This window comes from Stegastes partitus, unplaced genomic scaffold (assembly GCF_000690725.1).
Source record: "Stegastes partitus isolate 25-593 unplaced genomic scaffold, Stegastes_partitus-1.0.2 Scaffold468, whole genome shotgun sequence".
Lineage (NCBI taxonomy): Eukaryota > Metazoa > Chordata > Actinopteri > Pomacentridae > Stegastes > Stegastes partitus.
This window is the reverse complement of record NW_007578199.1, coordinates 322717-346655: the sequence shown is the minus strand read 5'-3', so window position 1 is coordinate 346655 and position 23939 is coordinate 322717. Positions and strand designations below refer to the sequence as shown.

The 23939-nt window shown below is 38.5% G+C and overlaps 1 protein-coding gene across 1 annotated transcript; it reads right to left on the bottom strand.

The window, feature by feature from the left end:
* Positions 1-568: 568 nt before the first annotated feature.
* mrc1b (mannose receptor, C type 1b) lies at positions 569-22999 on the bottom strand. The gene is made up of 31 exons (XM_008286764.1): positions 22831-22999; positions 21813-22169; positions 21265-21435; positions 20846-21001; positions 20253-20363; positions 19407-19544; positions 19101-19277; positions 18296-18450; positions 17205-17318; positions 16904-17019; positions 16610-16758; positions 16318-16517; positions 14006-14124; positions 12720-12792; positions 12440-12593; positions 12287-12325; positions 10828-10991; positions 10648-10709; positions 10151-10251; positions 9894-10036; positions 8213-8318; positions 7025-7152; positions 6790-6834; positions 6541-6643; positions 6064-6296; positions 5568-5733; positions 3164-3328; positions 2884-3000; positions 2473-2628; positions 1707-1736; positions 569-1524 (listed from the first exon to the last, which is right to left on the bottom strand). Exons 1-31 carry the CDS (start codon positions 22997-22999, stop codon positions 1283-1285), a joined length of 4359 nt encoding a protein of 1452 aa, XP_008284986.1. The 3' UTR covers positions 569-1282.
* Positions 23000-23939: the final 940 nt, after the last annotated feature.

The following is a 23939-nucleotide window of genomic DNA, read 5'->3' as shown; positions in this document are numbered from 1 at the left end:
GCAGGGACTGGCGACCTGTCCAGGGTGTCCCCTGCCTTCGCCCTGAGTCGGCTGGGATAGGCTCCAGCCCCCCCCGCGACCCTAGTGAGGAATAAGCGGTGTATAGAAAATGGATGGATGGATGGAAGTGGTTAGCAGGGATTGAACTTTTAAAACCCCAATGTCCACTCAGGCTTCAAGTGAACCAAATGTGTTGTGATCAAACTTTTTGGCAGCTTTGCTATGCCAATAATGTTAGACTGTGTTATAAGATTATACATACTATATTAGATGATATATAGTTCAGGGTGGCGATCTTACCGCAAGTATCTCTGAGAGAGGGTTGCTGATCAGAAACAAAGAAAGAATACAGCATCAGATGGGCATAAATGATTGTAGTGATATTGTTTAACCACTCTACTAGCTTGTGTAGTGCTGCTACATAACGTTAGGGTCTGGACAACATCCAGACCAGGACTGCATTGTGGTATATAAGACTGTGTGTGTGTGTGTGTGTGTGTGTGTGTGTGTGTGTGTGGTGACCCAATGTTGAAACACAATATTAGAGAGCGCCAACCAGCCTCGAACGTTTTGCCTCTGAAATAATTCTGTCTTTATTTCTTGCTATTTAGTCGATACAAAGTTGAAATTCATGTAATAACTAAATGACTGAGGAAGGAAGGAACCTAGGAACAACATTCCTATTGGTACAGCCTATCGTACACACCATGGACGTATGGAATAATCTACAGAAATCATGCTTCATTCATCTGTCAGAGTAGAGTGTGCTTAAAACAAACTATGTCAATTATATACATACGTAGAGAATGCACAGTAGCACGAACAAATCACTTCTTTTGATTAGAAAGAGAAGATGATGGTACATTTTTTAAAAAACTTGCTTAAAATGAATATTTATCATTTAATGGCATATTAAATGTTTATTTAACAGTGACAGGCAGTGAGATTTTTACACATGTCAAGAGTACAAGCAATGAACAGCATCTAGTGGATATAAGCACCACATGTAACAATTATGTACATTCAGTCATAAGTAAAAGAGAAAATCAAATACTAATCATTCCCATTGAGACATCCTAGAGCCTAAATTGTTCTGTTCCATGAGGTCAGACATTGCCAACTCTACTGAAACTCACACTTGGTGACATACTGTTAAATACCTGAATATATACTGTATATAGTAAAAAAAAAAAAAAAAAAAAGCAATGAAGCATCAAGGTGTAATACATCAGTCTGGGATGCAGTAAAGTTTATGTCCCACTACGTTCTACTACTTTAATAATCACAGAGCTAAAATAGGCTCAGGGTTTTCTGCATTCTCGATCATTTTATTGGTGTCGACCACATCAGGCGGAGATGGTTCACTGTTGAAGTAGAGTGGATTCTCAAAGGTGGGTAGAGGACGAGGAGACTTCTTGTAGAGGAAGAATCCAATGACTATCAGTGTGGAAGTGATAGTAATGACCAGCACAACCACCAGGCTTGTGTGGACACGACTGCGAGGATCCTGACCTCCGTGAGGTTCTGCACAGTCAACAAAACGACGACCCGTTAAAGCAGTTCAAAACAGTGTTTAACTTTGAGTATGACTGATTATATTCTATTGCAGTCAGTGGTTTTTGACTGTGAATGCTGCATTAAAAGCAACTTATTCATAAATATTTCAAGAATGACACAATGCAAAACAATGGAATTGTGTCACTTACCAGGTTTTGATTCTTGATCTGTGCTTGGCTCTGGTAGGAAAGAATGGAAAACTAGTTAGACAATCACAGTCTGGCGGAGGAGGTATTGTGCTTGTTAATGAATAGGTTGAAGGCAGAAATACAATGTAAAGGTAACAATTTGAAAAGCCAGCACACATCTTGTTGAGAATCTCCACATAACACACACAGTGGCTGCTCATGTCTGTGGATTTAGACTTTAGCTGAGCTGATCATTGGATGCATAGGACTGCAAAACTATTTTTAGATATTAGACATCACAATTATATTAACCCTGTCAGTCTTAATAAATATGAACTCTATAAAAATAGATTCCTGCTAGAGAAAAACCCAAACAGCTTGCCACATGCAGGGATTTCTGTTAATTGAAGGTTGACACACATGCACAAAAAAACTGAACTGAATGCCCAAACTGCACTAGTTATCATTTGAAACAATTAAATTTGTTTTGCACGATTCACAAAAAAATGGATACTGGACTGACAGTGATGTTTGAACAATTTTTGAAGGTGTAACTGAGAAATCATCTTAATAACCAAATTAACGTGCACCATAACGTATGAATAAAATAGGAGCTTGTACATTTCACATGCACGTGCTTTTCTGCATAGTCTTTATTTAGAACTTTATTAGCTTCTTAGACAACAACGTTTTAAGAATGACCCACTCTATTGCACCTTTTTACAAGCTACATGTGTGTTAAAAGAAAAGCTTGTGTGTTTAAATTATGTGAACATGATGTTCTTACTTTTGGATGTTTTACAGATGTATCCTCTGTCGTGCCACCTGCGACCGGTGCTCCAACCCCCATCTGAGGTTCTGATGGCTCCGTAGTCAGATTCAGGCTCTTCTGGGGCCCAGTTGGTGTAGTCCAAGACTGTTTTATCCAACCACAGCCATGTCCCTGGGGCAGAACAAAGCCTCAGTATCATGATTTTCACTTTGATGCTAGCGATTAACACGTGTCATATCATATATCGTCATCATATCGCGACATTTTAAAGCTGTGAATTTGAGTTGCATTTTTTTGCACCAAAAGAAGTCATTGATTTTGGTTTTGTTCACTTTTATCAGCAGGAAATTTGATTCTAAAGATGATGCGTTTCAACAATTTGTTAAAACTGGTTTTATTCAGAAGGAGCAAAGGTTGTGGTCGTACCTGTATACGTTTTGAACAGTCCAATCCAGAAAGAGGTTTGGCTATCCTGAAATATTTCCACGTTGCTTTTGATGAACTGTTGCTCAGAAGGATCCTCAATGCTAGCCAGTATTCCCCCTTCACAACAAAAAACAGTGTGGTTGTAACAAGTAGGAAGCACATAAAGCCTACTTGATGCTGTTGTATTTACATTACTGACCTAAACTTACACATCATACATTCACTTATTCACTTATTATACTTCATCTACAGTTGAGTTCATTTCTAGCATGTCTCTTACCATGCCTGACACAGCTGCTGGCTGCATCTGCCCATTCAATTTCATCAGTGATAAACAAATAGCAGTGACCCTTATATGGCATCCAGGTGTAACTCTGTTGGTACTCTACATTCGTATCTTCGGGGCAGCGTCCTGGGAACACGGTGGACTCTGTTGGTGGCACATCTGTGAAGGACAGATACTATAATGATCACCTAATGGCAGCACATTCTACCGTGACATTCACTTGCATCCTTTGTATTCTGAGGTTCTGGATAATTGTTCTGCTCAAATCCAAATCCTGGATGAGGTCATATTGTTGAAGTGAACTAACTTTTTGAGAATTAAACACACCGTCTGTAATAGAAGACAGTTGAAATCTCACTTCAACATGGGTATATGGTTACAAAACACCTCTTGCACTAAAGGAGTGTGAGCAGCACAATAGTAAAGCAGCAGTGATGGCTTTGTCAGTGACTCCTCACACCCTCTCCATAAACTGTTTGAACTACTGCCATCAGCCAAACGTTTCCAGAGCATTAAAGGAAGAACCTCCAAACTGATCAACAGCTTCATTCCACAAGCTGTCAGAATGCTGAACTGCTGATCCAGAAATGCAAACACACTTCTTTATTTAATTGCTTTTAGTTTCTGGATCCTGAAGAAACGCTCTCTCATCTTGTTTGTACTACTGTTGTGTGTACAGCAAAATGACAACAAACTTGATTTGATTTGATGTCAAGGTGCACTCCAGTGATAATCATCTATCTTGAATACAGTCTGATCAATACATGTTTTTTTTTAAAGCTGAAACTGATATTAATGTTTGGGAGTCACAGATATGTAAAGAACCAATCTTGGTTTGGATTCCTAGGATTTGTTTTTCTCCAAAAAAAATGTGGCCAAACCTAAGCAGGAATCTTTACAGTTGAAAGATCGATTCATCAGTGCTCTCTGGTGGACAAACGGCGAACTGAGTCTGAGCTGCGATGTTTTATACCCCTTATCTGACACGTCGACAATATGATGTGCAAAAAGCTACAATCGGCCTGGCTCATTTGTTGGTAAAGCTCTGTCTTCCACACATAGTGATTAGGGATGGACAATGTTGAATTTTTGCCTGCCTCTTGTATGCCAATGTTTTCCAACTCATTCTGGTCAGTTGCCATATTGGCACTTATTTTTTTCCACCTAACAGCAAATAGCGTGTCTTGTAGTGGAGCTAACACATTGTTATGCCTACTCTTATTGTAACGTCGCACAGGCAGGTGCAGACTAACGTACAAATGTAAATGGACACAATAACTAGCTAAAACAAGAGAAGTACCCCGACTTCCACACAAAACATGTTATATTTATTTTGACAGATGTTATTTGCCTGTTTATCGAAATTTTTTGGCTGATGCCAATGTTTCATTTTAGAGCTTTCATTGACTGATACCAAAGATGATCTGAGCTTATAGAAGTTTTGGAGAGTGGCTTTTAGTTGCTCAATTTTGCAATGCGGCTTTCAGTTGTCAATGATAGCATTAAGCACAACTCCTTTCCACAGATTAATAAAACTGACTTCCACTCACCCACAATCCATCTGAGGCTCTTGTTTTTATTGGTTTTATCTAAAAATCTGTACATTTTGTCCTGACAAACTGCTGAAAGTGGGCCTTAGGTCCAGTAAGTTCTTTATCGACACTAGAGATATCCTGAGCCACTGTCAAGGATGACAGCAATGTTTCACTTTTCAGCACTAGCATTTCTCCATGTCTAGATCTTTGTTTACATCTGCCATCATTCATGTGCCAAAATAAGACAGTACAAGTCAGATTGGGACACAATGTGTAAGACTTAACAGTGCTGGATGGATGACATTCTAAATGTCTCTGTCATGGTGCCCGTTGCTCATTAAACTCCAACAAAGCTCTCTGCTTGCCAACATGGAGTTGCCTTTATTTTGAGTGATCTGATCCTTGGTCTTCTACAGTAACAAACACTAAGGGGCTCCACCTGGTGCAACAACAAGGTACTACATCCAAAGTAAAATACAGGTTCTGTCATGCATGTAGAACATATCCGCTTTTGCGTCTGTTGGAGCTTGTGGAGCAGATACAGAAAGGCAGTTTTTTTTCTAAATGCATTGCAGAGCAGTTTAGTTTTTAAGCTTATACACTGGACTGATTTAAATAACTTAAATGTACCTAAAGTGTGTATTATTTTTGGAACATGTTGTCAGATTGGGGATTATTATTGGTAAGCATTAAAAAGTTGAAATGATTTAGATTAGCTCAGGGGGGGAAAAAAAGAAAACTTGATTCTGACATGCCTGCTTTAAACATGATTGTTTTCAAGATATTAAAGAACACTGAATGTTTGACAATATTCAAATGACTGATGGACTGAATTCTTTAACTTTGCTTGTTAGAAACCATACCTGTTGACTGCATGCAAACACTGTTCATGGTCTGGTTGCAGTAAGCAGTCTTCCATTTTCCATCCACATCTATGTACACGCAAGGTTTGTCCCTGCGTGGTTCATATTCAGCCCAGCTGGCAAAGGTCAGGTGCCAGCCATCAATATACCGAAAATAACCTCCAGTCTGAAAGCAAAGATGGATGCATTTCTGTTACAAGATTTTTTTAAAATGTCTTGCCATTGTTTAGCATGCTACTGAAGTTCATCAATATTAATATGTCTTTTTTTTTTAAACTGTATACTCCATTGTACATATATTATACCAATGTAACCAGTTAGTCATGTTTTACAAGTGAAGTTTGAAAATATGTTTTAAGGTAATGTAATAACTTCAGAATATCTTATTTATTATATTTCTAAAGCATTCTTTTAAGTCACCATTTTGTCTTGATTATTAGTTATTATTTCATTTTATGCAACAGTACAGTAATTTTGGATGGTTGCAGCCCTGTACCTGATTTTTGTTCAGCCCAATCCAAAGAGGAGCTTGGAGATTTATAGCCAGCAGTTCAAGATGGGCCTGTAGCCATTCATTTCGCAGGCTAGCCAGGTTGGCCTTGTCAGTTTGACAACGACTCTTGGCATTATCCCAGGTCAGGTTTTGAGTCACAACCTTAATGCTGTCATTTCCCAGACGCACGTAGATTTTGGGATCTATTGTTTCTGGCTGAGGTGGGAGATTTGGGTCTAGTAAGATCAAAATAAACATCAAAAAAGAGGAGAATTTTTGTTATTACAGACAGCATTATTATCACATGGACAGGAGATCATCATCAACAAGGGCTTTAACCTGGTCCACACTTGTTTGGGCAGAATGGTGCCATAAACTAGCTGCACTTTGGGATTTTAATGTAAGACATTCTGTACCTCAATAACATTTTAGGAATGCATTTTTAAAAAAATGTTTGAAGCAGAAAAGGGGAGAACTTACCAGGATTTTTATGACAGATAAATCCATTGGTGTCATTGCAAGACTTAACCAACCATTTTCCGATCCCAAAAGTAGAAATGCTAGTCATCACAACACAGTCTTCCTGGTAAACAATGGTCAAAGTGAGTGGTTAGGATTTAAAATCTTTTCAGTATGACATGAAAATTAAGTAAGACTACTTTTTTTCTGCCCTGAATTACCACAAAAATGAAGTAGTGACAGTAATAAATAAAGATTGGTAAACTTTACCTCATTCCATCTTTGATAAAAGGTCCCAGGACGACGTTGATGTTTCTAAAATCATGATTTAGGCAAAAAAAACAAAAATACTTAAATATTTTTAATTAGCTCATATTCAGCTCTGACCAACCCTGCATCACTGACAGATTTGGTCGACTCTTACACTTGTAACCACAACCATCTGCAAGGTCACAAAACCCTTTTACATCACACATTAAATATTAAACATATTGTGTATACTTACAGAATAACCCCAGTTGGTGTATTTCCTTGATTTTCCATCAGTCCAGTAGAATCCATCTTGTTTGAAAGCATTTAGACCTATCCACAGGTCTGTATTCGTTATGTCGACCAATTTGGTGGTTAAAAAAGCTGGAAATTTCAAAGGTAGAAATAAAGTATTACATTTGATTTTTTTCAGATTCTTTTCTTAAACAAAAAAATCAAATATATTATATGCCATATGTGGCTTGATACATTTGTTTTTAAAAATCCTGGCATAATATGTCAAAGTAAAAATTACTATTTTATGGTTACAATATTAAGACGTAGAGAAAGACACACAGCAAAAAAATTAAATAAAATTTGAAATCCAGAATACATTACTACAAATTAGCCCTGTGAACCTAATAAAGCTTCTGAGCATTCTTGGCTATTTCTACTCACTGTGGACTTAAGTTATTACTGCAGTACAAGGTCCTGCACCTCAGAAACATCTTCGGTGCAGTATTACAGGTGCAATGTCATAAACCGTATGACAGGAAACCTCAATTTCTTTGATTACTGTTTTACAAAATTTGAAAAAATGTTGTACATATAATCATGTAGCAATGTACAACATTTCTCCAAGTTGCCACAGGCGCTGGTATTATTTGGGGAAATGGTGACTCGGTGTACTATAGCTATGTTACTATTTGCCTTTGTAATGTATTTCTATCCTTGTCTCCTGTCTGGCCTGTGTGAACAGTCTGTACTTCAGCCCAGTTAAGCTAAACAGTTCCTGGATTTGTCAGGTGAATGTTGGTCACAGCGGAGTCACTAACTGCTTTTTGGGAGTGCAGACATTTTTGTTTTTTACAGATTCTAATGTGAAGTCTTATGTAAATAAAGTAGTTTGGATGATTTATCAGGATTTTGGGTTTTTGGATTCAGTTCAGTTCCTCACTATGATAAATGATTATGGTGATTTTAATTTTTATTTTTTTTAAGTAACATGCCTTTCAAATGCATCGGTTGGTTTTGGTGTTCAGAGGGTTAATAAGAAAATGTGCACATTAGAACTGTAAGACCAGGACAATTTGATAGCTAGAATAAAAATGTAATTGAAAGCATACTACTTAGGTGACCTGATTTGGACACGCCATTTACAATAATTTGCAGGATGATGATGTCTGATTATAACGCTATACATAGTACACATAGAAAAACAAACCTTGGACACTTCTTGTGGGAATAGAGACTAAATTGCCTCCCATATTGACGCACTGTTTCCATGCTTCTTCCCAGGTGATCTTCCGGTTACTAATGACATTGTAACACTGCAGACAACAAATTTGATCATGAAATAAGTTAATACGACTTTCTCATACGACTCTCTTTCCCACACACACACACGTCAATGCTTTTAGCCAGTTAGCCGATCATGTGGCAGCAGCTCATTGCATAAAATCCTGCAGATACAGGAGCTTTAGTTAATGCTCACATCACAAACAGAAATCTGAGGCTACAGTGGCTGCAGGCTCACCAGAACTGTACAGTTCAACAATGGAAAAATGTGGCCTGGTCTGATACATAATGATGATATGCTTCCAATTTTGTATCAAAAGCATGAATTCATGGGTCCAGACTGCCTTGTGTCAACAGTCCAGCCTGTCTGAGTGTTACTACTGACCATCTACAGTCATCCTCAAATTTATTCATATCCTCCCATTAAAGAAGGAAAAAAACTGCTGTCACTGATATAAGGTGAAATTGACAAAACTAGTAATATATTTTTTTTAAACAAACAAAAAAAACCCCAAAAAAACAATGAAAGTCATGACATTACTTTTGAATTGCGGTTCAACAGAAATATCATGCTTGTTATATCCCTTTATGATCACAATGTAACATTGTCTAATGGCTATCTCAATCATTATAATGCACCAAATCTCAAAATGGTTTTATAAACATGACAGTGAGATCGGCAGACTTCAATGACCTCGCCAGCCACTAAATCTAAATCCAATAGAACAGCTTCAGGATGTAGGAGGAGAGATTAGCAGAAAAATCTGCTGCTGAATCTCAAAGGGCTGTTTACAGCATATTGTGGACGACATTCGACCAAGAACAGAAGCTGTTTTGAGAGCAGAAAGAATCTCTATTCAGTATTAGTATGTTTTTCCTACTTCAATGATCTGTGAGTGTATATCAACGTTAGCTGAATTCTTCATTTTGATAGAAAATCATTTTCTCGTACACTTCTATACAATCTGTCTTCTTTTCATAACCAGAAAAAAACGCCTCCGGCAAGAATGGATTCATCACATTTGAAATGGTGTTTGGGCTCAGTGGTTAGCACTGTTGCCTCGCAGCTAGAAGGTTGCCAGTTCGCGTCCCAGTGGGGACACCCAGGATCTTTCTGCGTGGAGTTTGCATGTTCTCCCCGTGCAGCGTGGGTTCTCTCCGGGTTCTCCGGCTTCCTCCCACACAGTCCAAAAACATGTTGAGGTTAATTGGTGATTCTAAAATCGTCCGTAGGTGTGAATGTGAGTGTGCTTGGTTGTCTGTCTCTAAGTGTGGCCCTGTGATAGACTGGTGACCTGTCCAGGGTGTCCCCTGCCTTCGCCCTAAGTCAGCTGGGATAGGCTCCAGCCCCCCCGCGACCCTAATGAGGATTAAGCGGTGTATAGAAAATGGATGGATGGATGGATAGATAATGGATGGATGGATGGAAATGGTGTTCCACAGTTGCTAAACTTGATTTGGTGTTTTTGAGTTTTTATTTAATGTTACAAGCATCAACTCCATATTGGAAGCAGAAGTTAAATATAAGTGCAAATGAGAAAGTTTTGTAATTTTGAAAGCTGACCCAAATGAAAGATCTTTAACATTTGTAGATTGTGATTTCTGACCTTTGTGCCAAATTTAGTCCATGCAAGTCCACAGCCGCCTTTAGGAGGAGCTATTGGGGCTACAGTGGTGTTGACAGGGGATGTGTTACTTCGTTTACAAATGGACTGAACCTCTCTTCCACAATTAGATGTACGCCAGAAGCCTGTGAGAACAGCAAAGATGTAATGAGTAATGTCTTCATTTTGGAGAAGCGAATTAATCTTACCCACACATCCTATGTAAGGTTAATTTAAGAAGGCCTGTCATTCTTACTCACCCATGTGATAGCTCATAGAAACACAGGTCTCATCGAAGACATTAGAATTAGGTTGATTTTCATCCCATCTTTGAAATGACACTGGAGTACCATCCATCCACCTTGAAGCACACACAGTTAACATGAATGTGTAATTATGTAAACAGTTTTCCCTTGAAATTAGACTTTATTCCAACCTTTTTGCTTTTTTGCAATATAAATACGCAGAAGAAATAAGTTGGAAAAACTGACACATAAAATGGTTTAAATGTGTTCATGAGCAGAATGAATGAGTTTGGTGAACACTGGAGCGTGACTATAGACTGAACAACCACAGTGGATATCCTTGTCTAAATGAAAGGACAAACTTTTGCATTAAATCCTGTCAACCTAGCAAAATACAATTACCACTACCAGCAATGTTCAAATGGTATCTCCAGTAGACCTTATAGCTCTCCCTTCCCACCTTAGGGTAAACACTTCACTGTATTAGACTTCTGGCATTTATGAGTACTCACCAAAATGACCCATCAAGATCCACTGACAACCCGATGTAATATGACCCATAGCTCCTGGATACCTGTAAACACAAGCACAGAAATACACACAAGCTTTAAGGCTTACTTGTCTCGCTATTCAACTATCTTAAAATATGCTTAAGGTTGAACGTGTTGTCTGATTAATCAGAAAATACCTACCTGTTTCCATAAAAAGACATTTTCCTCTTTACTGTTGATCGACGCTAAGTTTCCATGCTTCTTCTGACAGTAACTCTGAGCTTCCTCCATGGACTTTAACATTGTGTTAATAAAATAATGATTCCCCCTCCACTCAATCCAGCCATCTGCCGTGGTGTTATACTCTGCAACGATTTAAACACATACTGCATTTAAATTTAAGTTGCAGCAACTTGCAAATTAAATAATCTCAAAAAGCCTTTTAGTCATTTTTAGGCTAACGTGGTTATAATTTGTTGGTCCCAGCTGCCTCCAGTGTGGAAATTTTTCTTGGTGTTAAATATAATTATGTGAATATCTTTGATTTCTGGACTACAAGTAAAACCAAAAAAAAAAGACAAATGAAGCCACTTTGGGCACTAGATAATCAAAAAGAAAGATAAGATATGCCTTTATTTATCTCACAGTGGAGAAATTCACAAAATGAGCAACAAAGAAAAATAAGTGAAAAAAAAAAAGATTAGTTCCACTTTTGCTCAACAGTCAATTCTAAGATCATTGTGGTTATACCAATGATGCTATCAAAAAGTTATGAGAATGTGTCTATAAAAGGCAAAAATCATAGCAAACGTAACCAAAAATTGGCCACTGTCTTCTTTTACATGATTTCTATGTGCAACGGTACAGTGAACCCAGTGCTCCTGCCACACTAGGAATGGTTAGAAGTCCAGTTCTAACCACTTGAAGGTGCCTATTTTTGACCTCAATCTTACACAAAGGGCAAACAATAAATTCTGTGTCAAAGCGACTTCACCTTCCTGTCAAGGACAATCACTAAGGATGACAGTTGGATCTGCAGCTCTGACTCAGAGAACAACCAGCGTTGTCAGTGCAAGAACACATAATCTTTAAGAATATGTGCTCAAGAGCATGCTCAACGTTTTGTTAGATATCTGTGGGGTTGTGCATCATGAATGTGTTCCACTGTAACACCCTGAGGCGTCTGTCTGAGGGAGGACATTTGGCACAAACAACCATCATGCACACAGTGTGTTGAAAATGCACAACTTTTTTGTCTGCACCAATCAAATCATTGCAAGATTTCACTCCCTGTGACTCCGTCCTCTTCCCCAAAATGAAACTCAAGTCAAAGAGTCACAGTTTTGACACAACAGTGCTTAAGAACAGGACTTCCAGGGACTATTTCAAGAGTGACAGGACCACTTGGAGCAGTATGTTACCACACAAGAATGTTGTTAAAAAAGACATGGTTGCCAAAATTAAATCCCATATGGCTTTCAAAGGCTGAGTCTTGTAACTTTTTGTCTGTACTTCAGTGGTATAAACTCAAAATTTAAACAATAGCACAGAGTTATTAATATGAGGAAAGGTGAAATGTGACTGAAATTATGCTTGGTCTAACCAGCTATCCCAGTATGGTGCATTTTTAAACGTGTTGTGTTACTCAGTGTCGACTTACCCACTGCGGTATTATTTGGAGGTGGTTTTGGAGTCACTCCTGTAAGAGCACAAGTCGGTGTCAGTTTCATTCAAGGCATACTAAAGCCAGCTTTAAAATACTGTATCTTCAGAAGAGATAAAAGGTATTTACTACACTTTTTCTCAGCTGTACCTGCACGGATCTGACACAGCCAGTCATTGTAACTCTCACAGTTGACATCATTCCAAGACCCATCTTCATCCCAGTTATGTATCACAAATTCAGCACAAGATTCTGCATTGTTAAAATTGTTTGGCTCTCCTTCCTGCCAGTGCTGGTAGTTCAGCTGTGAACAAAAAGAAACAACAAAATTGCATTGTGTGTTATTGTAAATATGTCAAAAGCGAGACTGAATGCTTTGGGAACAGAATCCATTATAATAAAAATGAAACGTAGAAAATAGTGAACTAACCGGGGATCCATCAGTCCAGACATAACCAGCGTTTGTATCAGCAACATGAAGTCCAATCCAGCCTTTTCCACCGCTGCAGTACAAAAAAATAGCATAATTATTTTGCAAAATATACGAGCATCCAACCCTGTCTCATGTCTCATCGCTCTCCAGTGAAGCAGCTAAAATATATGTATGTTTTCTCTCTCTGGTGGTGATATGTTACACCTCAGCTTGTCAAACTGCCGAAATTACACCATTTAGCAAGAAACTTTAAAAAGTAAATTAAAAATCGGGGGAAAAAAAGTTGGGTTTTTAACTTTATGACAATGCTGAAAGTTATCATTCGTGACAAGTTGTTCTGTTGAAAAACATAAACAAATCTAAGCTTGAAATCACATTTGAGTCTCATTTAAAAACAAACAATTTACACTAACTCGCAAAAAAAAAAAAAAAAAGAAAAAGAAAAAAAGCACCTGTGCTCCTTGACCTAACTTTGAAGCCATTTGTTGCACAGCTGCAACAGTTGCGTGACAAAAATTTTGGAACTATTTGGTTGTGTTGGGATGAACTGCAGGCTGTGTTTACATTGATCGGATACAAACAACTGCACAACAAGGTAACAGTTAAAATTTAAAATTCATACAATATCTATAGCCTGTGGACTCCCAATTTTTCCAGTATTGATAAAACCTGTGAATGCTTTTATTGTAAATGTGAATTTCATGGTTTGCAATTTTCTATAAAGTAATCAATGAAGTTTAACTGCACAGAAGGTGAGTTCTTGCTACCGCTAGCCATGACTGTGTGGTTTCTATGGAGGTCCAGGACTTTATACTACAGTGAACAATGAGCCCATAGTGAGGAAGAATATGACAGGAGCAAAAAAAAAAAAACAGTCAGCAGTTAATGAGCTGTTTAGTTCTGCAAGAATTGTATATTTCTTTTTATCTAGTGCATCAGTCCTAAGTTTGTGTACTATTTCACAAGCTCAGATTTGCATTCATGATTTAAAGTCCATAAAATGTTTTTGAAAAAATCTTTAATCTGCTATAGCATTGTATTGTTTTTAATCCCTCAAATCTTTCAGTTTTGTTATTTGCCATTTTCTATACATTGATTGATTTTCTACAAGTAATGGTTCTTATGACCCAGTATTTATTTAGATTAAAACAGGATTCACTGGTCGTGAAAGAATGAGAACAATCTTTAAATGGTGTTATTGTGTCATTCAAATTGGAATACAGTGTATTTTGCAGATGATATTGTCGTGTATAGCTCTAACTGTAGACCGGGTCATACTGTACCGATAGTGCACTCGTAGCTCAGTAGCGCTGTGGATGCTGAGCAGATCCCCTCCAATGGCCCTGCAGTAATCTCTGGCCTCATACCACGTTTTCTCATGTGCACGAGGCCCCGTGAAAAACTGCATCACAAGATAAAACATGCAGATTGAATTTCAGTTATTTTCTGGGTTTTGTTTGGGTCACTTTGGGGCTAAGTTTAAATACAACAATGACAGGACATGAGATTTTCCGTTGATATGAAAAACATGTTAACAAGCACATTTACTTAACAACGCTAAGTCTGTTGAGAGCAAGGAATATAAATACAGTCATGACTTCATAATCCAACACTAAATGTAAAACCTTCTTTTATGTCAGATAACAAGGTTGTCGGATCGTCAAGACGGAGGTTGAGATGCAAGGAGGGCTTGATGCTTGAAGGGTAGTTTGTTGTTAATATTTATTGTTTAGAGTTGTTATAATAAACTATCTACGTATATGATATTGATCGGCCGATTGTCACAGAATAAGTGTCTTTTATAAACTGTACCAATCTGTCCTGGGAACATTTCGGATGTTGTAGTTTGTACTGACACAGAGCTTTTGCACTGCTACTGTTATCTCTGTCCGTTTTTGCTTGGTCAGTCGCTCCATGACAGTGCACGACGTTATCTGTGACTTCTTGAACGCTGGTGAAAACTTGGTAGATGCAGTTTTACATATGATGTCTGGCGTGTAACAGTATCGAAGCAATTTGTTTCTATGATTGGTACACCTGATACAACCGTAGTTTATATAGGTTCATAGAATTGTTCAGGTGTCAAAACATGTCACATTGTTTAGTACTTCAAAGAACTTCAAAACACCAAACCTATTCTTCCTGTGTTCCACACATGTAGAGTTCTTCACAAACAAACTGATGCAAACCGACTTAATTAGTTGGTCAAACTCACTCAATGATTTGGACTACTGTATTGTTAGAACACTACGCATCACTGGATTTTACGCCTAACTGACCGGTGCGCGTATCAAAGGTAAATAAATCTGTCAGATTGTTAAGTCAGATCATACACCATTATCCTTATTTGTGACACAAAATGTCGGATATATCGGAATCCAAGGCTGTCGGTATGTTAAGACTATTTTTATGGGTTCCATTCGTTTTTCCTAAAAACCTGTCGGATAGCAAGGTTTTCAGATTGTTAAGGGTCAGAATGTCAAGTCACAACTGTATATGTGCATCTAATCTATCTTAACAATGACACACATGTTGGTGCACAAATTATTTACAACATACAGCATATGCACATACTTAATAGGTAAAGTGACAACAAGCACACTAAATATAAACATACAGTTAAAACCAGAAGTTTACATACGCTGTATAAAAAGACATAAAACTTTTCTTCCACATGGACAATGACCCTTAGCACACCACTAGATTAGTTACAAAGAGGCTTCAGGACAACAAAGTCAGTGTTTTGGAGTGGCCATCACAAAGCCCTGATCTCAATCCTGTAGAAAATTTGCAGGGAGAGCTGAATAGGCGTGTGGAGCAAGGCAGCCAACACACCTGAATCAGTTCCACCAGTTCTGTCAGGAGGAATGGGCCAGAATTTATTAAAGTATTGTGAGAAGCTTGTGAAAGGAACCAAAATGTTTGACCCAAGTCAAAAATTCTCTTTCTCATTATTCTAGCATTTAGCAAATAGAAATAATGTTGGTAATCCTAGCTGACCTAAAACAGGCAAGTTTAGATTTAATGTCAGATATTGAGAAAAAAGGTTATATATCCTTTTATACAGTGTATTTAAACTTCTACATCATAATGGTAAAAACACCCAGAAAATATATTTCCTGTCACATCCCATAATTTACATTGTCTATAATTTTTTGTGTGATGTTCATATTTTAAATAATGTCAGAACTTAAACATTATTTTTTTTTTCAGGAGTTTGATGACCTAAGGAACACTTTATGCTGTTCAATAATGTATTTTGTGTTTAAAATATCAAATCAAATTATGTCAAATGACCTATTGTGTATGCAGTCAATTACACAAAGGAGGATGCCAATACATTTTTCCATCACAGCACAACATAAGTAAAACAAAAAAAGTATATAATTGGCTGTAGTAGTTGCATACACATCACACACACCCATTTCCCACAAGCATTGAAATCTGTCTGCAGTTTGCATTATTTAATACGGCTGCAGTGGCTGATACAACATGGTGGTTGCACAAGACAGCAGCAACCACAAGGGCTTCTAGCTTTGTTGGCATTAGCAGGTAACATGTTTAAGAAAAGCTTAGCTAAGAGCTCTGGAGGTACCTTAGAGCAGACGTTTCTTGTTCCCACTCGACTCCAACCATCTGCACACTGAGGAGGCGTTTGAGTTGGCGGTGGCACGGTTACAACGGCCCCCTCCGCCAGATGCTTGCAGATGTATTTCTCCTTATTGTCACAGGGCAGCACATCCCAAAGCCCAGCCAAAATACCAGTTGTCATGGCAACACAGCCTTGTTGGTACCCTTAAGTTGTTAAGATAGACAGTAGTCAAACAATGACTGTGGCTCAGACGTTTATCCCTAATATCTACGGATGGTGTTTCATGTTTCCATACCTGGCATTTCAGCGTTCCAGTGAGTAAATCTCACCGAGTCCGTGTTGGTCCACTCAAAAACATCAATGTTCTTCTGATTTGAGAGCCCGAGCCAGAAGTGCTTCTCTGGTCTCAGCCCCACCAAGCTCACAAGGAAGGCATTATCCACCCTGGAAATACAGTCACACAGTTCACAGTTCTAGTCCGGATAAATGACACGAGATTTATTGTATCGCATGTGCATGTGTGTTTTATGTCCACGTTGTGCTGCAGGAATATTTATATGATTTATAAATACTTCTGAAGTGTTCTTACCCATTTGCAACGTCAACTAGATACGATTCAGAGCTCTTGCAGTCACTTTTAGCTTCATCAAAAGTCTTTGTTTCAGTTCCTACAAAGTAACAATAGGAGCCGTGTCTTTTCCAACCCTGCAGGAGATGAAGCACTGATTAGAAGTGAAGGATTTCGCTTTCAAATTTGAAGCATCCATTTAGCAAGTAGCACTCAATTGCACTCAAGCTTGGAACAGTGAACAAGCATTTCATTCTTTATTTGTTAATATCTTTCAAAGTAAACTTGAGCTCTTTATCAGTCATTCATCAGCGCTACTCACAGCTTTGCAGCCCAGGTCCAAATCCACTTCATCTCCAGTTCTTTCAGTGGAACTCTGCTTCATACAGATGAAGCCATGTTTCTCATCACACGAGCGATCTGCCCAGTTCCCTTTCTGCAAGAATAAAGCACCGTTTGTGGATTAGATGGATGCATTTCAAATATTTATCCTCATTCAGTGTTTTTTTTTTTTTTTTAATATCTCAGAAACTACTGAATAAATTTCTATAAAATCGTTCATGGTTCCCAGAGCATGCATACAGCTGTGGTGAAGGCATGAATTTACCTGTAGAGCTATTGGTAGGTTGATGTTTTCTCTTATTCAGAGAAATATGTTCTAATGCATAGAGTGGCACATGGATGTGTGGAAACATTTACAGCTCCCTGAAAACAAACTGTCAAGGCTTTGGTGATCCCCTGACATTTCTGCTTTACTATGATCCTAACTGTAATTGTATGGATTTTATGGAAATTTCAGAACACAAACTGATCCTCTGACCTCTTTGGTTAAACGATCTTTAGGGAAATTTTAGTTTGTCCAATATTTTGCTTTGTGAGAAATTCCAAAAGACTTATCACACTCCTTCTACCTGTGCTGCTGATCATTATTTGTCAGCACTAAACTATGATGGTGTATATATTTTTCTTTGTAGAGTTATTGACGATTATGGTTGGGGCCTTTTTTATATATGCTATTTTCATGGTACTTCATTGGCTCAATTTATCACAAACCATAGTAAAAATGGGAATATTTGCAGGCAGAATGCAAAGATGTGTTTCTTTTTCCTGCAATTTAGACATAATAAAATATTGGATAAAAAAATATAATTTGTTCATCTTCACAGGTCAAGATCAAATCTCTCTATGCAAACATTTCAGGAATGAGGTACTAAAAATGTTTTTTGTTTGTTTGAATTTGTTTTCTTTATCATGTTTGTCCTGTGGCCAGCAATGTAGTTTGGCATCTGTTGCTTTTTATGAGGACTGATACAATCAGGATGCCAGATGACACTTCCCCCATGTATCCTATGTCAATAGGCATGTATGTACTGTCTGGAAGAAGTGCAGTTACATCCATTTGGTGCTCCTTACCTCCCCTCTGATTAGAACACAGTCCTCTCCCTCGGTGGAGACAGACGGTTTTCCATATTCCCAGCTAGTAAAGCTGACAGTGGAGTAGTCGCTCCAGTCAAACAGGCCCTCAGTCCTTCTGTCATTCAATCCAATCCAGAGCTCATCAGTGGATGCTGCAGACATGGATGGTAAACAGCATATTTAATGTCAGTCAGAGTTTAAAATTTCCCTTTTTACACAAGCAGAATGAAATTATTGGTGCTAATTCTGCCAAAAATCCAAAAGCGTGCATACGAGCGTGTGTCTTCCCTTCATAGTAGAGGTCGACCAGGTCAAGTGGTCTGCATGTTTCCAATTCTCTATATTGTTGTTGTTGTTTTCACAGATTCCCAAATATATTACTTTGCTCTGATATAGCCCCCTCTCTGTGTGTTTAGTCACTCTGTGGTCTCAAGCAGTGTCCCGCCCACTGCTCTATCTGATTGGTTTGATTATACATCACAGGTAACAGCCAATCAGCAATCAAAGCTTGTGTGGCACAGAAAACTAAGTGTTTGGAAGGCTAGTGCTATCATTAAGAAGCTTGTTCTCTGGAGTACACCAACATCTTTTTGAAGTGGAGAGAACAAGAAGCACAGCCATCGCCACAAACCAGGACATTAACGACTCTGACAGTGTCTAGGCTAAGAGCTAGCAGCTGAGTTAGGAGGCAGCCACAGATTACCAAAAAACAGTCACTAAATAAACACTATCAAAGACAAATACTGCTTTGGAAATTTGATGTGTATAAATGTATTTTGAAGGACACAGGGTTGTCATGTACCATATCCAAGTTGAGAGATAATGAAGCTTTGGTCCTCCACATTGCGGATGCTCACTAGATCTCCTCCTTCCTTGCGGCACTGTTTCTGAGCCTCTGGCCATGTTTGAATGTCACGCTGCAGGTGGAAACAGTGGCCATTGTAGGGAATCCAAGGGTTTGAACAAAATCCTTGTTCAACTGATGATAAAAAAGAACAAACATACAGAGACTGAATGACTGATATCAAACAGCAAGCGCGTTATCTAAAGCAAAATTACAGAAGCCAGAGGAGGGTAGAGCAGAACAGAGTGGAATATTTTACTGTACTTTGTGTAGGACTTGGGGGCGTCCCATCTTTGTAGCAGATGTAGCCCAGTTTCTTGGCACAGGATGAACTTTGCCAATTGTGCTGCCCAGCAGAGTTGAGAAATGCACAGTTGTGTCCCGGATTAGGAAGTGGATTTCCTAAACAAAACATTTAACTTGAGATTCATGCTTTACTAGTAGAGATCCTCTGTCACAATATCTTTTTTTTTTAAAGAGTTTTACATCAACATTTTCATGCTTCAAAAATCGCAAACATCTCTAGAACTCATCTAAATTATTAAATAGCACCACATAATTGATGAAGTCCAAAGCCATCCTTCTTAGTTCTGTTTTTGGATTCAACAAACAACTGAGAGAAATATCCAGATATATCATCTGGGTTTACCACTTACTTGTTGTCTTTGTCTGCTGTTTAGTGTAATAATAGAGCTGGAAGTGTAACAAAGGGTGTATCACAGCTTTTTCTGTGAAAACTGTCTGGATATTATACTGACTAGAACTATAAGAGTTAACCAAAACAGTACATTTGCAGAGTGTAAAAACTAAAACAATCAGCAGAGAGATCTCCAAATTGCTCCAAAGAGCTTAGCAGAACTGTAGTCAGCTGATAAATCTGTGTGTATCAGCCAACACTTTCACATATATGCAGTCATGTGGTCCATATTAAGGTTTTAAATTGGTCTTTGTGTTTCAGTTTTGTTTGTCTGTCCCAGAGCTTCAGGCAGGACTGTTTGTGGAAAAGACATGAATTGTCACTCTTAAGGACTAATTATAAAGGTGTGATATCTGCACAGATGATTGAGGATTATTGCTTCATGGAACCTTTTTCCTGCAGTGAGGACTTACCAGTGTCCCATCTCAGATAACGGAAAGGCTTCCCATCTGACCACTGCCAGCCATGTTCTGGGTCCAAAACTAAGCCAAGCCAGAGTTTACTTTTCCCTGATCCCAACAGCGCTGTATGTTTATGTGTGTTTGCGTGATAGAGAGGGGGGGAAAAAGGGAAAAGCACAGAGTAAAGACTTTGTTCCTCTTTTGCATTGCGTAATAAAACATGTCTGAAAAAAAAATAGAAATCACAGTTAAACAAGCATGAAGAAAGCAGCCAGTATTCTGCACAGAGAACATCTTAACATAACAACAACGACCCATAAAGAATATCAGGCTCCAAAATCTTTTATGTTGAATTTATTATAGACAACTGTGCAGTGTATTTATGTGTGCATCTAAAGATTTATAATAAAAGGCTGTTTCTAAACATTTTAAAAGCCTCTCAATAATGAAGATATCTGAGTTGAACAGACTTTTTTTTCTTTTTTTTTTAAATCTCACCCCTGTAATATAAGCAATTCTCACTCATTTCTGTATGAACCCAGACCACATTGGTTCAGTCTGTACCTGATTCAGTACCAGCAGACATCCACCAGGTGGCAGCTTACCTGAGACGAAGGACTGCTCGCTGGTGTCAACCACACTGAGCAGGGCAGCAGCCTGCTGTTTGCAGCTGCTCTCAGCCTGAGGCCAGGTCAGAGCCGACTGTGTGTTCAGCTGGTAATACGCTCCTGTTACCTGGTTTTTGGCCCAGTGGTCTGTGGCTGTATATTGATAGAAATATATGAAAAACTTCAGTCTTAAATAAGTCATTCAGACGTTTAAGTCTAATACTGCAATCTAGCACTTTTTTGTTATACTATCAATTGATTGGCTTGTCTAGAATATTAGCTTTTAATTTAATCAAAGGTGTCTTTTGAAACCAAATTAATCAACCAGAAGATGCATGTACAGCTGACATCTACATGCATCTTGTCTATACATCCTTCTTCCTCACCGCACTAAGATGTAAATTTGACAAACTTACAAGAGGTCGGGCAGTATCCCCACTGTTCACGTTCATATTTTGTCTCCACTGCACACCAGTTGCGTTTGGTTGAGGAGTCGTACGTAGTGCAGTCTCCAAACCACCGGTCTTTGTAGAAGAAGGGAAACATGCAGATCTTACCAAATGCATTTCCCTCAATGGTGAAAAGCTCTAGAGAGAGAAAAAAAAGAGATTTATTGAGTTAGATTAAAAATACAAGCATTGTGCTGTAACAGGTAGAGCTAAAACATATGTTTGTGATCTTCTCAATACAACTAATCCAGGAAACACAGCTAGAATCAAGTGAGAAGGAAAGTTAATTTTAAAAAATTATGCTTGACCTGACTTTGAGGGTCAACAGCTTCAGTAAAAAAAAAAAGAAGAGAAGCCTAATGGCAACATGCTCATCAGCGGGAACAAACAATGTCTGATGTGAGCTAATTTAAAGGCAGTGTGCTCCCAACACATCGAAGCTTACTTCTCATGTGTTCTGCTGTTCTGCCTCTGGTTTCTAGTAGCTATATACACTCAGATGCTTCATACTGTACCTCTGAATGTTCTTGTACAAGCACCACTGGACGTCCCTGTGATTGTGAGTTGGGCATTTGGCCCCGCAGTTCTGGTGAGAGCAATGGATTCATCAGCTTTGATTTCGATGTAGAACGGTTGGTCTTTGAGGGCGAGCAGTGTCTCATTCCTGCATTCCCACTTTTGGAGGACGCTCTTGTCATCACAGTCATAGAGGTTCACTTCACTCCCTGCACTTTTCCCCTGAGCTCCCAGGCACTTTTTGGTTGATGTAACAAAAATCCTGTTACCAGTCGTCCAGCGCAAGTCAAGGCAACGGTTATATTTTTTCAGCAAACAAAAACCAGTGGCCTTGTTGGTGAGTGAAAATGGGGAATCTGCAGGAAGAAATATGAAGAAATAGTTCAATTGTGCTGCATTAAATAATATTTACATCATTCTATGGCACACATAAGTTTATCTCCAATATGTATTCTATGATGCTTTCATGGCCTTTTGTGGTGTTTAAGAGTAGAAGATCTGCTGCACCTTGCTTCGCTTTCAGCATCTACCCCGAATGCAAATTACTGACAGCGTCTTTTTTATTAGTAGTATTATTTTACACATCTAAATGTAGATTTTTGCAGTAATCTCTTCTTGAAAATACTAGTTCCTGTTTACAACAGACTTGAGATGCACTTGAAACTGCCTTTAATAGCGCCTGTCACGGCAGCTGTTTCAGTTCCTTGTTTGCCCAAAATGTGCACTTTTAAAAATATTTTTAAGGCTTGTAAGATCATGATGTGGTCCCTCAATTTGCAAGATGAGTGTTTGATGTTTTTTTTTTGTTTTTTTTTTAATTCCGCCTTGCAGTAAAGTCAATGTGAGAATTCAATCAATTCTAGTGCAACAAATGCGCAGCAGAACTCATGAGGATTAGTGGTACCAATCAATAGTAAGATATATCAACAGCTAAGAAACCTGCACAGGATAATTGCAAACAAAAAAAGCATTACACATAGAATATATATGAATAAAAAGCTTGAGCTTATACTGTACCATTTGAACACTGAGTCGCTGGGATGAAGAGCACAAAGGCTACTAGCGTTATCCATGAGGTCAGCATTCTTCTGATAAGTCTCAGAGCAGCAGACATTGTGCATGCATGGCAAGCAGAGGACTTATGAGCATGAACATGAAAAGGAGGGAATCTTAATACCACTGACATGGTCATTTTTTTTTTTCTTCTTTTCATTGAGAAAGTGTCATGTTTCAGATCGGCACATTTCAACATTTTGCTACTGGTAAAAGGGGAGGGGGGGAGGAAGTAGGGGCAACATACACAAAAATACTCGCACACAAAGACACACACACACACTCTCTTGTTCGCACAGATGTCACACGCTAGAAATGGCAAAAAGTGGCCCCATTCACTTCCCTTGAAAAAAATAACGCGTAAGAGACTTTGGCTGAACGTGATTCATGAATGTGAGTCGGGGACCTGGTTCAGCATTTATTCTCACACACTTTAATTCACCATTTGTATAAGTAGTTTCAGCATATTAACCTCTAAAAAACTGGAACCTGGTGCTTTGATTCGCTGCAACCTCCTGCATTCAGGCACTTGCACTGTGACTCAGTGGCTGGACACTAGAACTGGATTAATAAATCAGCCTGTCGTAATAAATCTGTTAATGCACGAGTATGTGTGATTAGAAAAAAAACACATTTGAAAAAACATGCTGGAACATCCCATCACTATTATGTCTGCGCTGTGTGTGGAAACTCAAATATAAATCACATTGTGACAGTGACTGACCCTCCACTTCTATATGATTCGCCTAATTAATTACATTGTACACAACATTGTCAAGGTGTATATAAACTGCTCAAACACGCATGCTTCAGTCTATAAAAGTGAAAGTCATCGTCAGTTTGAACACAGTCCACGTTTATGAGGCATCAGTTGGAACGCTTCAGCTCATTCCTATTTGTTACCAACATCACTTTCCCTCAACAGCCCTACAACAACCAGTAACACACAAACAACCTCAACAAAATCCCACTTTACAACACCCTACCAGCCTTTAAGTAGTCTTACCAAATGCATGCAACCACCAAGCATGTTAGTTAATCAGCAATGTAGAGATTGCATACAACACTGGAAT